Source organism: Diplotaxodon limnothrissa, linkage group LG12, assembly GCF_057381915.1.
Source record: "Diplotaxodon limnothrissa isolate DT_005_m linkage group LG12, D_limnothrissa_male_GT1.1, whole genome shotgun sequence".
In the NCBI taxonomy this organism is placed as follows: Eukaryota; Metazoa; Chordata; class Actinopteri; order Cichliformes; family Cichlidae; genus Diplotaxodon; species Diplotaxodon limnothrissa.
This window is the reverse complement of record NC_140607.1, coordinates 2,295,335-2,311,295: the sequence shown is the minus strand read 5'-3', so window position 1 is coordinate 2,311,295 and position 15,961 is coordinate 2,295,335. Positions and strand designations below refer to the sequence as shown.

General features: G+C 41.3%; 3 protein-coding genes across 3 annotated transcripts; 1 reads left to right on the top strand and 2 right to left on the bottom strand.

Annotated features, from left to right (window-relative positions):
* The first annotated feature begins 474 nt into the window (after positions 1 to 474).
* On the top strand, positions 475 to 5,058 carry LOC146620653 (uncharacterized). The gene is made up of 4 exons (XM_085367177.1): positions 475 to 619; positions 1,635 to 1,859; positions 3,837 to 3,978; positions 4,935 to 5,058. The coding sequence occupies exons 1-4, from the start codon at positions 475 to 477 to the stop codon at positions 5,056 to 5,058; spliced, it is 636 nt and encodes a 211-aa protein (XP_085223303.1).
* A 1,497-nt stretch (positions 5,059 to 6,555) lies between these two features.
* Positions 6,556 to 10,029, bottom strand: LOC146620652 (uncharacterized). Its single transcript, XM_085367688.1, is given in 6 exon segments — positions 6,556 to 6,752; positions 7,239 to 7,319; positions 7,322 to 7,450; positions 8,976 to 8,980; positions 9,057 to 9,065; positions 9,698 to 10,029. Coding segments are annotated over 6 exon segments (753 nt in total).
* A 2,382-nt stretch (positions 10,030 to 12,411) lies between these two features.
* Positions 12,412 to 14,757, bottom strand: rpl35 (ribosomal protein L35). The gene is made up of 4 exons (XM_085367767.1): positions 14,697 to 14,757; positions 14,102 to 14,238; positions 13,188 to 13,269; positions 12,412 to 12,562 (listed from the first exon to the last, which is right to left on the bottom strand). Exons 1-4 carry the CDS (start codon positions 14,697 to 14,699, stop codon positions 12,413 to 12,415), a joined length of 372 nt encoding a protein of 123 aa, XP_085223893.1. The 5' UTR covers positions 14,700 to 14,757; the 3' UTR covers position 12,412.
* Positions 14,758 to 15,961: the final 1,204 nt, after the last annotated feature.

Below are 15,961 nucleotides of genomic sequence, written 5' to 3'. Positions count from 1 at the left end.
AATAAAATGGGGTTTTTTATTATTTATGACTTTTTGCATCGCTGAGACTTTAGATGAATAATTAAAAAAATGTAATTAATGTGGTACAGATGTCCCAGGCCCTGTGCACCGCCTACAGACTTCCTGTATGCAGAGTAAGAAATATTCAGGCCATGTGGTTGACACATTATGTTGTAACATGTAAACCATGGTTTTACTCTGAGAATGCAGATTTTTTATATATATATCTCTATATATTATATAGAGATATATACATATGTTTCAGCTCCTACTAAGTTCAGATTCTTAGAAGTATTTTTTTCATGTAACTCCTTAATTTCATGAGAATTGCAAGGCCCATAAAAGTGCTTAGTGTAATAGCGTTCAAAAACAAACCTAGTGAAAGTACATTTGATGCTCACTGCCTGTGTCCTGTCTGTCTTTGCATGTTTGCTGACAGATGAATGACAGCAGCACTGTGATAGAGGTGAAAGCATGAATGACCACAGTGAGCAAAGAAGGAACGTTCAGTCCAAATCCTTTCAAGCGGGTACAGGACTCCACCTCCTTCCACCAAGACTGAGGACGTCTACTGGCACGTGGCTTTCGTCCAGAGACTCTGAGCGTTTGGGCCTCCAAGGTGTGTAGTATCAGTTTTAAAATATTGTGAGTGCTCACATGGCCTCACTCCCTGGTATCTAGCAGTTCTGCGTCCCATGCTGCTAACTTTATTTCTCAGTACCTTCCAGTAATTATAAATTCCTGCTTGGCTTGTACATTCTCAGTCACAGCCCCAAAACTCTGGAAGCTTCTCCCTCTTCAGATTAGCTCCTCTACCTCACTATCAGTCTTCAGTTCCCAACTGAAAACATACTTCTTTTCATGAGGTTGTTCAGCTTCAGACTAGCTTTAACGTAACGTGTCGTTTTCTGCAGTGCTTATCTTTCACTTCTATTATTTTGTTATTATTGACTATCATTTATATGTTATATTAGTTACTATATTTTTACTCAATTTTTATTTTTATTCCCTTTTCTTTGTAAATTATTTATATTGTTTTTTTGTTTTTATTTTATTTTACTCATGGTGCAGGACCTTGGTCCAGTCTTGACAACATGCTGTGATTGCAGTCAGTGTTTCACAGACCAGTTCCAGTGGAAAGATAAATATTCCTGTGAAATGGTTTTCCATACGTCACATGTTGTAATGTTTTATCACAGTGTTTTATTTGACTTCAAGGAACAAATGTGATCCACGACAGTTCCACCTGTTACAAGACTGAACTGGCAACATTGTTGCTGCCTGATACCACAGCACACCTTCAGTTGTGATTAACAGTAAAGTTTTCTTTCTTTTCACGTTAGTTTACTTTATAAAAGTTTGAGCTTCCACTTAAGAAGGCACTCACAAGATATTTATCTCAATGTGGAATATGATGCCGCCATCTCCAGGGTCTCCCTTTTCCTTAACATACCTATAAAGGTTCTTTGGCAGTGGCACATTGATAACTAACCATAACCCAAAGGAAAAGACAAGTGTAAATGTCAGGAGAATAAAACCTGTCTTGTTTTGTGATGTATGGAGTTATTCCCATTTGTTTTGCTAAATATTGTATATAATATGATGAAGATTAATTTTCCAATTTTCTGTGACAGTGCAGGGGTACTGCTGCCCCCTCCTGCAGAGGCCCAGCAGTGGAAGGGTGATCCCACAGAGCAGAGGGGGAGGAGATGAGAAACTGCTCAGCAGCATCAGGCTGAGGCTGGAAAGCAGAGCAAAACCAGCATCAAGGTCCAAAACTGGGAGCAGACCTGAGACGACCTCACAAAGTGGAGCTCCCACTGTGGGCCAAAGCAAAGATCCAGTCGATGAAAGAACAGGTGAGTGAATCCAAAAGCACGTCCAGTGCTAATGACGTTCACAATGTGTTTTCAGTTTTCACTCCACAGCAGGCACACAGCCTTCATTACATGTTACATTTGTTTAATTCTAGTGATTACTCTACACTAGATCCACAAATATGTTTGTTTAACAGGCCAAAACGATGAAAAATGCTCCACACAACTCTATTTATTCTCACTTACACTTTGGTTTGAATATAAATATTTTTGAAAAGTTATTATTTCTTTCATTTTGCCTTGGCTCCATCATTATAAGATAACATGGGCCTATGTCCTGCAGTATTTGCTGCTGTTTATTTATTTTTCTAATATGAAAAGTGGAATCAGTTCTTATGTTTTTAGTACAAAAGGACAACTGACTAATTAAACATCTGTGATGCAAACCAATACAATGCATAATCCAAATAGAGAAAGCCAAGGTTAAGCCACATGTACAACATAGTCATTGGCACTAAAAGCACAGTGAATATAAAGATGGGAAAATGTTGTTTTTCCACTGAATTGCTTGGAAGTTACACACTGCTTGAAATGACTTGCAGTCTTATTTGTGTGTACTTTCCTTTTAAATGCAGACATGCATGCACAGCTTAACATCACACTATTTAAAATGACTTATATTACAGTTATTTCTTCTTTCTATGATTTCACTGTTGTTTCAAACAAAACACATTAAAATCCCATTAAGTTCTAGGGGAGTTTGTATCATTTGGTCATGTGACATATTACAAAGCGCAGTCCTATAGTTCAGTCACACTAAAGTACAAATAGGATTGCAACCAGGAAAAATGTGTGATACATTCAAGTGTTCATATTCAGTATTTCAGTGCAGTGACCACCACAGTCAGAAGGCGATCGCTGTCCTGCATCAACTGCCTCGCTATTGATGCTAAAAAGTTCTGTTTCAACTTATGCTGAACTGAATTTAAGTAGTTCTGTGTTTGCAGAAATAAAAATAAGATATGTTTACAGTTTTTTTCCATATCATTAAAAACATTATTAGAAACATCTCATTCACAGCTTGAGCCCATTCAGTCCCACATTAACAGCAGACTGATTCTGTCTTATTGATACCAATCAAGACAGAATCACAGCCTCTTCAAATTCATCCATCCCACAGGCTTAGGCTTCAGTTAACGTCCCTCTGTTCATAACAATGTTACCATTTGGATCAATCAATTATAAAAGTTCTTAAACGAAAATGTCAAAATGAATCCTTTGAAATGTAACCTCATGGTTTTAAAACTATGATTTTTAAGCAAACTCAACCCTGACCCCAGTAAATGCTCTTTGAAGTAAGACGTAGATGTCATTCAGATTCATGTATAGGTATTTAAGAAACGTCTTTGATGTTCAGCTTTGAGAAATTCTACAGTTTGATTGATGAAAATAAACCAGATGTGATTTGGGGATTTGATCAAACAAACACAATATCGTCTTTATTATTGAGAACTATCTGGTGGTATTCATGTGTACGTTTAGCAATGATGGCTAAAGCTGCTGTTTTTTCACACTGCTAACCACTTAAAAGAGCTTTTGATCAACACACATGCACACAAACACAACAGCTTCCATCTGCCTGTAAATCTCTATAATCATATCCAGACAACATGCGTATATGAATTCTTCTTCTGGCTTTGGAGAGAAACAGATGTTTGTGGTGACTTTAGCAAATAATCTCATTTCATTGTCAACTGACATGAAAGTCTCTGTTTTGCATTCTTTCTCTATTTTTCTATTGGCTTTGCTGTATTTGGATTAATGGATGTTTTTGCTGCAGTTTGGGTAATTGCCTTTTGGATATCCTCTAGTGATAAGCAGACACAGTTGTTCAGATGTAGTCATGCCCAATCTATCACCCAGATCAAGCGGTAAATGACATCTGCAGTGTAGATGTGTCTAAGTTCAAAGCTGCGTGTCTTAGAGTGATAAACTCTTTGAAACACATACTCTGCACAGAGACCTCGAGAACCCCCTGCGACAGCGAGAGGCCGGCTCGACACACACATCCTGCTTCCACAAAGGTTTCAGAGCTCCATCTATATCTGCCGTCATCACTGTGTGAAGATGAGAAGCAGGACACAGACGGACGGGAGATGAGGTATGAGCACAGAGGCTGTTCTAAGTCATAGGAAACGATGAATCTGCATCACTTTCAGCTTTGTTTGGGATAAACATTTGTAGTTTTCACCCTCCTTTCCCAAACAGGTCTCAGAAGTGATGTCAGCACGAGGGTGGGGAGACAAAAACTATTTTCCCAAGCAATTAGAGCAACTGCAGTGCATGGAAAGTCATGTCCGCTGGGCCTAAATGGGATTTGTTATATCCATGGCATTATTCCATGCAACAAAGAAGGAAAAAGGATAAAGTTACAGGATGTTTTATAAAAAGAAACTCTGTAAAATACCAGTGCAGTGACAGGGGGAGACCCTGGGATTCACTGGAACTGGGTGTTCATCAAGCATGTACAACATTGTCTTGTTTCTCAGAGCCAAGAGCAGTAATCCCACACAGCCGGGTGTAAGCAGAATGACTGCATATTATTCCCATCAGTGTGTTCAGGAGATAGGAGCTGATATTGGACCACGACAGAGCTGTGCTTATATAACATGAAACTGTATCACAAGAGGGTGTACGCAGAATTTAACCATTAAGAACATCTTCTTATTTATTTCAGTTTCTTCTTATTTATATTCTTGTTCTTGAGGACAGAATATCTCAACCCAGTCGCTGGTAACATGCTGCCCCCTGCTGCTGTGAGTGTTTTTATTACATTTCTCAAAGGATCATCAGTAAAAAACAAAAACTTCTGAAAGGAACGATGGAATTATTGTACCATTACATCCTAGCTAGAGACGTTTTATTCCCGATGTGGTGAAGATCAGTGACAAACTAGAAAACAAAACATTAGTTAGCTTTTAAAAATAGTCGAAAACATCTCGTAGGAACAGCTAAGGTACTCCTGCATACGCACAAAAACATATACTATACACTATGTACCACGCACACTTATCATACTGGTTCAAACTGGGACATATTCATTGTGTTTCCTTGCAGGAATTTATCAGAGGAGACCAGCGGTGAAGAACGTGAGGTCAAACTAACCATCTCACACGTGTCACACACCAGTGAAGACGAGCCTAATCCAGGACTCAGCAGTCCACAGCACATCACCAGCTGATCACAACCTTCTGAGTCAGTTTAACCCCAAAAGAATCACCACATGACCAGCGCACACAAACACACCTAATGAGGTGGTGTAGTTTCTCCTCAGATATATATCAACGCTCTGCTCAGAGAGCTGGGTGACCTCTGAGGGACGACGGTGTTTATGCACTGCAGGGACACCTGAGAAAATGTCAAACTAATGAGATCTCTGTGGACAACTGACATGCCAACATATACTGTTAGTGGAGCAGGAGTGTTGTTTCAAAATAAAACCTGGACAAATGACAGCTGTAGCGACAAACTAGAAAAACGTGAGGATGAAGAGAACAGGACACGGCTAACAAACAACCAAAGAGTTTATTAGAGCGATAGAAACCACAGAGTTCACTGAAGTCCTGTGACGAGCTGATCAAGCACTTCCAGACTGCAAACAGTCCGTTTGAAGGCCGTGTTACTCAGGTGTGTTCACCTGTAACTACAGCTACATAGGTTTGTCAATGACTTTGTACATTTTATTTTGTTATGCTCCACATTCAGCTTTTCTTCCATCCACACGGATGTTGGACTGATTTAGGATTCATGATTATTCAGTTTACCTGATTATGTGTTTTGTGTTGTAATAACTGAGAAGCCATCAATGAATAGAAAGAAGAATTTGTGTATTATTTTGTCTCGTTAAAGACGTTTGTTTCTTAGTATATAAAACAAAGAACTCATTTGTTTTACTTGTATTTATAATAACTATGTGTGATTTTTCTGCGTCAGCGGTCCTTCTGGAAACAAATGATCCAAAGTACACAGTCCATGGTTGTCTGCTGACAGGCAGTCCGCTATCAGCTACAGCTGCTGCTGTTGGTGCACCTGGTGGTTATTGTAGTCACTGTTCTAACTTTAAGGCTTTATAAACCCAAGTGGCCAAGTTACAGGTTATTGCTGTACTTTAGTCTTTTAACATGAGAGTCAATAGGGACTCAGTGATGTGTCAGAAAACAATGAAAAAGCCTGTTTTTCAGTCACTCTCCTCTCTAAAGCAGCAGCCTTCTGTCAGGACAAGCAGGATGAGCAGTGTTCGATCATTCATTACTCACGTACCGTCAGTCCTTTCTTTCATTACAGCTAAAACAGCGTCTGCCAAGTTTCTCTCATGACTGTTTGCATCCATCCTGTAAATTACTGCCATCTCGTGGCTCAATAAAAAAGGCAACCCAAACATGCATTTTCACATCAAAGCTCTTGATTGACTGAATATTCTCAGTTTAAAGTCCCAATTATTCCAGCAGCAGTGGAAAATGAATGAGCTGGAGTTACATTTCTGTTTCCTTTGATTTGTTAATTGTACAAAGAAAAACTTCTTGGCTCAAGTTAAAGTTCTCCTTTTAAGGTGACAGTATGTTATTGCTATCGTCACTGCTGGTTGTTAGTGTTAAAGTGTCTTTTATTAAGCATTCAACAAATCAGCTGTAGGGTCTGACTTGTTCTGTAAGAGGTGTGTGATTCTTCTCATTGTGCTTTAAGCACACTGTAGAATAGAGCCAGGCCGAGGCGAGCTGCAGTGTTCGGCGTCCTGCGTGCAATCTGTCGCATCTGTGTCGCGTCTTCTTGCTGGCCTCCTGTCGGCAAACAGGTAGCAGATCATGCACCACACGCTGTGCTCTGGAGAGATCTGGGCACCACTGCTGCTGCGAAAGGGTCTCAGTGCACAGGAGCCTGTCAGCAGGAAGAAGAACAGCTGGGAGCGACGCTCACTGACACACAAGCAGAAACAAGGATTTAGAGCAGACGAGAGCCTGAGCTTTGGGCTCACAGGGATTACTTCTACATCAACTGATGCCATTACTGGAAACTTGTTTATATGAGCATCTACGTTCCCCTCTCGCCGACAGAAGATGGGAAGAAACTATAAACTTTTTTTAAACAAAACTTTGCACATTAAATGAAAATTAAATGAGCACGACCTGATGTTTGGACTCTGTTACTTGTATACAGTCTCACTATTTGCTTTGTATCACTTTCATCTTGAACAGTCGTGGACTTTGTGACATCTGATCTACAATAAACATCATCACTAAATGATGTTGTTTGGAATCCAAGCAACACTTTCATGCTCCTGCTGAGGAGTGAACATGATGATAAAATGGAACAACATTTTATAAGTTGTTAGGTTTGGATTACTTATTGGACTCAAACCATTACCAAGGAGGAAGTATGCAGCTGCACTGAAGGAGAGGATGATGAGGAAGATGGTGCCTACACCCAGGTCTCCCACGGCACAGGACAAGCACAGAGGCTCTCCACCCAGATCTGCAGGGGCTCCCTGCTGCTCAGGCTCTGCTCTTGGTTGACAGACGTGGACTGATTTGGATTACAGTGGTAATGCACGACTGTCATTGGGAGCTTGTTGTGAGCTGAGACAGGAGAAGAAGACGAACAGCAGAGGGATTGAGCCAACTGCCACATTTGTAAAGCAGAAAAACTTCTTTTCTTCTAGTGATAAAATAATCTCAAATTCTCTGTTTTAAAAGCATATTTAATAAAATACAAAATAAACCCTGTAGCGGTGAATGTTTTCAGGATCACAGTTTCAAATTCTAAGCATCCTCACACCTCTTTGCTGGTGTTTTTTTTTAAGTACGAATTCAGTTGGAGGAGTTTAAACGTGTCGTGTATGAATTATGATTTTAAAACTTCATTTTTTTAAACATGTACTTTTCAAAGAGTTTACTACATGTCCACTCAGTTGGACAACTGATGTGTATGGAGTGACACATCAGTGTCCAATGTAGTGGTAGCGCTGCAGAGATGATATTTCTCGACTGGCCGGGAACGCCGTGGTGTTCCCCGACAAGCCGGAGGAGGTGTGTGGGGAGAGGGAGGTCTGGGCTTCTCTGCGACCCTGCTCTGCATAGGAGGAAGAAGATGGATGGAGATTTCACAGTGGCTTTCATTCTTTATTAGTGTTTGCAAAGATCTGACCAGTTTTAGGTACTAACTTTAACTGCTTGTCATATCACATGTTAGTGAGTAAGGTAAAGAACTACTTTCACCTCTCATTGTTAGTACTTTGAACTACTGCACTTCACAACTTTTCAGTTTACCTGTACTGAAATAATGCTACAGTGTCGACACACACACACACACACACACACACACACACACACACACACACACACACACACACACACACACACACTCACAGCAATCGACTGAAAGACTTCAAGTCTAACCTGACAACATTTATGGGGAAAAACCCACTGACCTTCATCACAAATGACCAAACATCACTTTAAGAGGATTTAGAGGAAACAAGTTGTTTAAATTATCAGATGGAGACTTTTGTGAATTCAGTAAAAAAAGAAAATGACCAAAGAACGCCTGACACATCAAACCCAAAGAGGCAACAATTAGTCTACAACTGCATATTTTCAATGGCAAGAAAAACACATCCCATTAAAGGGGGTAAAATATAAAGAAACGAGGGGTGGGTTGAGAATTTTGCACAATATTGTACATTCATCCCCGAGTAAGACTGAAGGAAAGAGATGACTTCTATAAGACTATAACGTCTCTCAGTAAATTCCTTTAACTGGGCTGGTTCTTCAGCCACGGGCCTTTTTTACTCCCAAACACCAAGAACACACACAGCGCTGTGATCTCAGTCAGCAGCTGCACAGCCTCTTGAGTCACGACATGGTGTAGATTTCAGGCGGGAGCGCTGGGGACACACTCCCCCAATATTTAGAACACATACATTTACAACAGATGAACTACGACAACAGTCCTCAGTGAGGAACAGGAGAGTGTGATGAGCAGCGTTTGGAGAGTTTTTCAAGGTTCTTTCAGCTATTAAAACACATTTACTATAGCTGAACATGCACATTCATGAAGACACGAGACAAGCCTGATGTTAGACCAGTCAGCTCAATGCGTAACCATCTCTGGAAGGATGAAAACACAACACAGCACAACAGAGTCAAACATGTTTACAAAATAGGACAATCAGGATAAAATTACCTGAGAAACCTGCAGAGAATTTTTAAAGCAATCCAGAACAGAAACCTCACAGCAGTTTTTTCCAGTTTATGTCAGCCAGTGCTAATTTTGTTTGAGCATGCGTTCCTTTAAAGACATCGATACTGATGTTGGAAAAGGTCAAGTGGTGCATTAACAACTAGAATGTGGGAAACTTGCTGTCTTACAGTTAAAATATCCCGTGCGAGACGTGTAAGGCATCCGTGAGTGCTCCAGAGAAAACCTATGCTCACATTCACAAAGCAGGTCTACAACTACGGAAGAAAGATGTTTAACGTTTAATGTTTTCTGAAAACTCAATAAGCTGTGAGCCACGGCCTTGTGTTTGTGTTTCCTTTACATAAATCAAGACGTTTCCTTCAAAAATGACTGCAGGGTGAAGGAATCAAAGTGTCTACAGTTCAACATTTCCTGGGATTGGATGCCAACACAGAGTACAAAGGAAGCCTTAATCAATGGTGGAAACCACTGGAGTTTATCGAAATGTTTACCAGAGGTTAAAACAGTCAGGTGGGAACTGTTCACAGCTCAAATTCACAGAGAGAGACGTGCTGAGGCGAATAGTCTCTACAGTTGGTGTGACATAAATCTACATGCTCGTTAGAGTAATGCGTCTGTTCTACCTGACAATGAGGCATGCTGCGACATCGGTGCAGTCACTTCCTGTGAAGTCATCCGGCAGGGAGAAATGCTGGCAGGGGCTGAAGGACAGGAGGACCTCTGTGTCCACCGGGACCACACTGCCTGCTGCCACGGGCTTCAAACGACCCAGGAAGCCGTCTGCATCTTCCATAGCCTTCAGGTTTATAACTCCGCTGCCATTCTCCATGATGCATTTGCAGCTGTTGACTCTGAAGCAGCCTGCCTTCTTAGCAGATCTCCCATGAGAGGAGGCAGTCGGGCAAAACAGGCCCAAACAAACAGATAGTGTGAGGAAGACAGCGTTAGGGATCATACTGGCGGTGTGAGCCGCAGCAATGGACAGGGGCGAGTTATGTGCTGTGAGGTACTATTACAGGTGCTAATTATTAATATTGTAGGCTCTTTACAGTATGAAACGCCTTGAGGCAACTGTGGCTGTGATTTGGTTCTATATACATAAGATTTAACTGAGCCTGTGAACAAGGTAGAGCTTCTATAGAGTTTGGATCTGTCAATCAAACACATCCAACAGATGCTGAGATCGATGGAATCTAGATAATATGGAGAGCTCGTCTTCATGTTCCTCAAACCCTTCCCGAATAATGTTTTCAGTACAGCAGGGTTTGTTATCCTCCTGAAAGAGGCTGCTTGCAACAGGGAACATCACTGCCATCAAGGGTTAGATAGTTGTTTAGATAAGCTGTACGTGTAAAGTCGCATCAGCATGAAAGACAGAACCCAAAGTACATGAAGCAGGCGGTGCGGGAGCTGCATGTCATCAATTTTTGCCTTTTGTATTAATTCTAAACCACTTCAGTCTGATATGAATTGATTGTCTTTTCAGATCTATTTAAATGTGCGTGTTTGTTTGTGGCAGAAATCATCATGTTGCCCTAAAAAACACAAAGTTAAATGGTTGTATAACTTTAAATAGTTTAAGTTCATAGCCTGGGGCTCGCTCGGGCCACTTCGGAGGTGGGGTGCCCTCGGCCTCTGGGCCTGGGGCTCGGTCACTCAGCCACGGCTGGCTGCCGGCGGAGCTCACGGGCGCGTCACTGCAACTCCCCCTGGCTTCTGCTCCGCGGCTGCTGAGTGAGCCCTCATCTGGGACTCTCCTCAGCTCTTTCTGGGACAGTGGCGCGGCTGCCCCTCTGTTGGTCTTCCTTGGTCTCTTGTGTTCTGGGGGCCTCTGGATGTCTGGAGTTTTGATCTCCTCCACACCTGCTTCACGCCCTGGAGGACGGGGCTGTGGCCCCCCCACACCCTCTAGCAGATCATTACATGAAGGAACCTTTTAAAAAACAAAAAACAAGCGCGTTCATGCTCACAGGTGTACACACGGGTGATCACACCCACAAACTACACCCTTTTTGGCTCCTACCTCAAAGCACACTGTGTTCTGTTGATCTTATGTGCTGCACAATAATGTTTAACATTTAGTATTTACTGTCATATTCCCATATATCATTGTGATGCTGTTTATTCTATTACTCTTGTTCTCTTCTGCTTGCTTTCTTTTTTCTTTCTCAACAGGTGATCCAGGTGATTGATATATGCATTTTTTTTCTCTGCCCGTTCTGTTGGTTTTTGTCTTTTGCCCTTCTCCCCCGTCCCTCTTCTCAGCTGTTTCTCTTTCCCTCTTTCTTTCTCCCCTTCTTTCCCCCAGTCAAGTCTGTCCCGTATTCAGTAAGTGAAAATAAAATAAACAATAAAAGGTGAATCAAATGGACCATTACGGCAAGGCTGGGATGGTCAGTTTGGTAAAGTAAATCCGTTGGGCATCTTTCTTTGCCTTTAGACAACAATTCTGATGCAAAAGAGCCAAACGGGACAGGCAAAAAATAAATAAATAAATAAATAAATGTGCGTGTTTGTTTGTGGCAGAAATCATCATGTTGCCCTAAAAAACACAAAGTTAAATGGTTGTATAACTTTAAATAGTTTAAGTTCATATATCGTGAGGCACTGTTTGCTGACTAATGGTATAAATGTATGTCCCCAAACACCGTGTACCAGCTCCTGTTGTGAAAAACATGTTATTGGCTGCAGTGAGACTTCCAGCGTTGTGCCAGTTAACCCAGCACCATCACTGAGCTGCTGTTGGTAGACATGACAGATCTGATATTAAGCAGATGCTACGACTAAGTTGTTCGTAGTTGCCACAGTGCCTTTGAAATAAAGACTTCACAAATTCACAGCACGAGTCATTCAGTATTTGGGATGTTACTGCCCTGACTGTGCTGCCCTCTAGTGGTGTTTTTGGCTATACACAGGTCATTAGATTGATAAACACAGAATGTCCCTTTGAATTGCTGCTGAAATTAACTTCAGGCATCTCCTTTTTGAAGGCCCCCACCCAAAAAAACCCCATTGGGTTCAAAAGTGAGATTTTTCCCCCATTTAAACAAGCCCACGATGCAAGTCCTTAGAAATCCTGTATAGTTAGGATAGGTCAGAAAAAAGTGATTATAGCTCCACAGCAGAGACTGTGTTCAAATGAGGAGCAGAGCCTACTTTTATTTTTTTTAAGAGGCTCCAGACAAAATACGATCCCTCTGACTGTAACAGAGACACTAAAGAGCAACGTTACTATGACATAGAAACATGGTCTGGTTCATGTATGTATTTAAGTGTTTATGGAGAAACAACACAAACAGTACGTTCCAAAGATTTTATTTTGTTACTAGAAAATGCCTCTAAGCTTTGACGGCATATTTGCGGACCGAGTAGAGGAGGTCTTTCTTCTGCTGTTTCTTGGTGCGCAGGCTCTCTTCGTGCTTGTTGAGCCGGCGGCGCAGAGCTCTGGTCTTCTTGGGTCTCAGATCCAGGGGCTTGTACTTCTTGCCCTGCAAAAACGGTTATGTTTCAGTCAAGCTAAAAAGCATAAATCACAATAAAAATCCATCTGCAAGCACGGATGTGTCATGTTTTAGAGAGCAAAATGTTTTGCGTGAGGGTTCACTGCAAACACAAGAACTCAGCATGGCTGCATCCGGATGCATTAATGCATCAGAGCATCACACTGTGATTACACTGACTAAAACCTTACAACATGTAACTGAACAAAGAGTGACACAGGAGAAGTTTCTAAATGTTATTCTGGCTCATGTCAAAGCATCACAGCTTTTATACCCTGTGCTTATGTAATCTTGGTAATCTTGTTGTTAATAACAGTGATTACTTGTTTTAGTCAAACAACCGATTGGCTGTTATGAATTTAATTGATGTTGGTGGAAACAAACTTTATTTTATCAAATTGAAGTAACAAAAACATTTAATTAACTTGTAATTCTTACTGGTACGAAGAGCAGGCTAATCACAGCCGTGCCTTATTTAGAATTCTTACTTCTTAATATCAAATACAGTCACAAGTAATTTTGGTAATCAGCTGCGATGCATCAGCAAGAACCGAAGGAGTTTGAAGCAGGCAGATGTGTGTGTTTTAACATGGGAACAGCTGGAGGGGCTCACCTTATAGAACTTCCTCAGATTCTCCTTCTGTGTCTGGTTGATTACAGTCAGGACTCTGGCGATGGACTTGCGAACAACACGGCTGTGAAGAATAAACAGCAAAGTCAGCCGTGCAACCACTTAGGAAAGTGTCCAAGACAAGAGCACATTAGCTGTTTTAATGTACTTAAAAACACTGCAATGATTCTAACAAATGTCTTGTTGTGCATGTATTTCAGGTCAGGCAACAAAAACAGAGTGAACCACACATCAATATACAAACACGCTTTTAAAATACTGGACCAAAGTCAATGTTAAGGCAAAAATGAAGACTTAAAGACAAATCCGTGGGTCTTTAAACAATCATTTTTGGTTATATTGTTTCTTCATTTGCTCTTCTTAGCTTTTAAGTCATTGTTCATATTCACTCTCAGGTATTTCAATTACACATTTTAATAGAATATTGCTTCCTAAACACATTAAAAGGGACACGGCAAACAAATCAGCCAGAGCTAGAAGTCTGAGCAGTCACATGTTACTCAAATGACTCAACATCCATGTAAACTTCTGTTAAACTACATGCAAGTTTCTCTTTAGATGGGGTTACCTATAGCAAAGAAATGTATCCCCAGGACAACTCTTTCATAGTGTGCCAACTCTGAACTTGCTGACTTTATGGTCAATACTTATTCTGTACTTCTTCAAGTGACAGCAGTGAGCCATGGAATCCAAACCTATTAGCTAGATTAACCCAGCGAAACAACAGCAAAACTAAACATTTCTCATTGCAACTGTGGTTGGGAAAGTATTTACTCAAGTGCTATCAGATGCTAAGTGAATGACATCCCATGCATCCCTGACTACAAGTATCTATCTGACCGGTTAAAGATCATCTGGGTTGGTTTGGTTCAGTAGGATTTATGTTCAGTACTCACATCTTGGAGAGTTTGGAAGCAGCTCCACCAGTAACCTTGGCCACTCGCAGCTGGGACAACTCATTTTTTAGGTCGTCGAGCTGCTTCAGCAGCTCCTCCTTCTTCTTGCCCCGCAGATCTCTTGCCTTGATTTTGGCCTGAATGACAGAAAACAAGCAAACACGTTGTAAGGAGAGCATGGGCATTAACACGCCATCGGTTCGGCTAACACGCACAACGCAACACTATCTAACATTATCATCCGTACGTTACACATTCGCATTACTTAGGGGAAATATTCAAGCTACTTGCTACCAGTATTAACAAGGACACGTTATTTGTACCAAATGCTTCGGTTCAACTACCCAGCAGCAGTAGATACTTGTCGCTATTTTTTCCACTAGCTTCAGGTTAGCAACTCAGCTGAGCGGCGCTGGTCGGTACGAGCGCTCCGTAATAAATCATTTTATTCTATTCTGGTAGCAGCCTGCCTGTCAACATACGCACTAACAAGTACCCAAGAAGTTTATGAACGCATATAGCACGAAACAGACGGGTTTCTGCGGCTCTTAAAGACCAAAAATTGGCAGTTAGTCGAAGAGTGAGAGTCCCCCACCATGTTCCTTTTCGCTGCTCCGTCGGAAAGGCCGGACGCACCGCGTGCTCACAAAAAGCAGTTTCCGGAGATTTTTTTCTTCGTCATTTCAGTTTCTCACCGTGCAAACAGCGCCACCGTGGCGCGGAGGACTGAACAACACACCCACCCACGCAGTACGATCGCTTCCAGTGGAACACCCCCCGGAAGAAAAACGGGTACAAACAAATGAAAAGAGACACTTTTATATAACTTTGATATAATCACAGACCAAATGAAGCCGCTAAACAAAAAAAGTACAACTGTATTATTGTCATTTCCTGATCTCAGGACATGGGACGTGTGCAAAATCTTTGCATATCAGAGTTATATTGCCACAGTAGTGTCAGAAGTGTGGGGAAAAATCAGGTAACGTTGATTTTCTAACCAAATGTGCAGAATTTGAAACAAATGTAGGCAGGTGCTGTTTTTCAAACCCAACTAAACAGCCAAACTACTTCACACAGACGGCTCTAGACTACGTGATCCTGTAATTTACCTTTACGTTTATCTTTCTTGTTTACTGCTAGGAAAAAAAACCCTGACACATCGACCAAAACATATCAGCCTTCCCCGTTATAACTCCAAAACCATTACCTGCATGGTCATCAGGGGCACCTCCAGACCTTTTTCATAAGGCTGGCCATATGGGGGCCACTAAAATAGTGGTGTGTCACGCCAAAAACAGAATTTCCAGTTTTATTACACTGTAGTCAAATATAGGTTATTTGAAAAATACGGCAAAAAAGGGAGAAAGATTGGGGTCAATGGGGGTGTCAATCTGAATGGGGTCTGAATAATTTTAGATGACCAAAACTAGGCACTGTGAATCCACCTTAGTTTATAAATTGTGGACACACACTTCTAATCTGTGTGGGTTTGCATTTTTCTTTTCCAATTTCCATTTTCTTTAAAGGGGTAACAAACAAGCAGAAAAAACACTGAAGCTTTATAAGTTCAAACCATCACTGCAGTTCCTCTAGGGTCCACTTCTGCTGCCGCTAAAAGGAAGTCAGACCATGAAGTGTCCCATTTTAAAATGCCAGTTTTACAGCATTGGAAAGCCTTTGGATTAACACCCCCATAACACATAGTTTTCGTTTTCTGGTTATTGGAATACAGATATAACAGTTAGCAGCATGCTAACAACTGTAGCTGGTGGCACTCTACCAACTGAACTACAAGGATCACAGAACTGGAGATATTTTAATGGATTATCTGTTGGATTTTATCTGGTCTGGTACAGA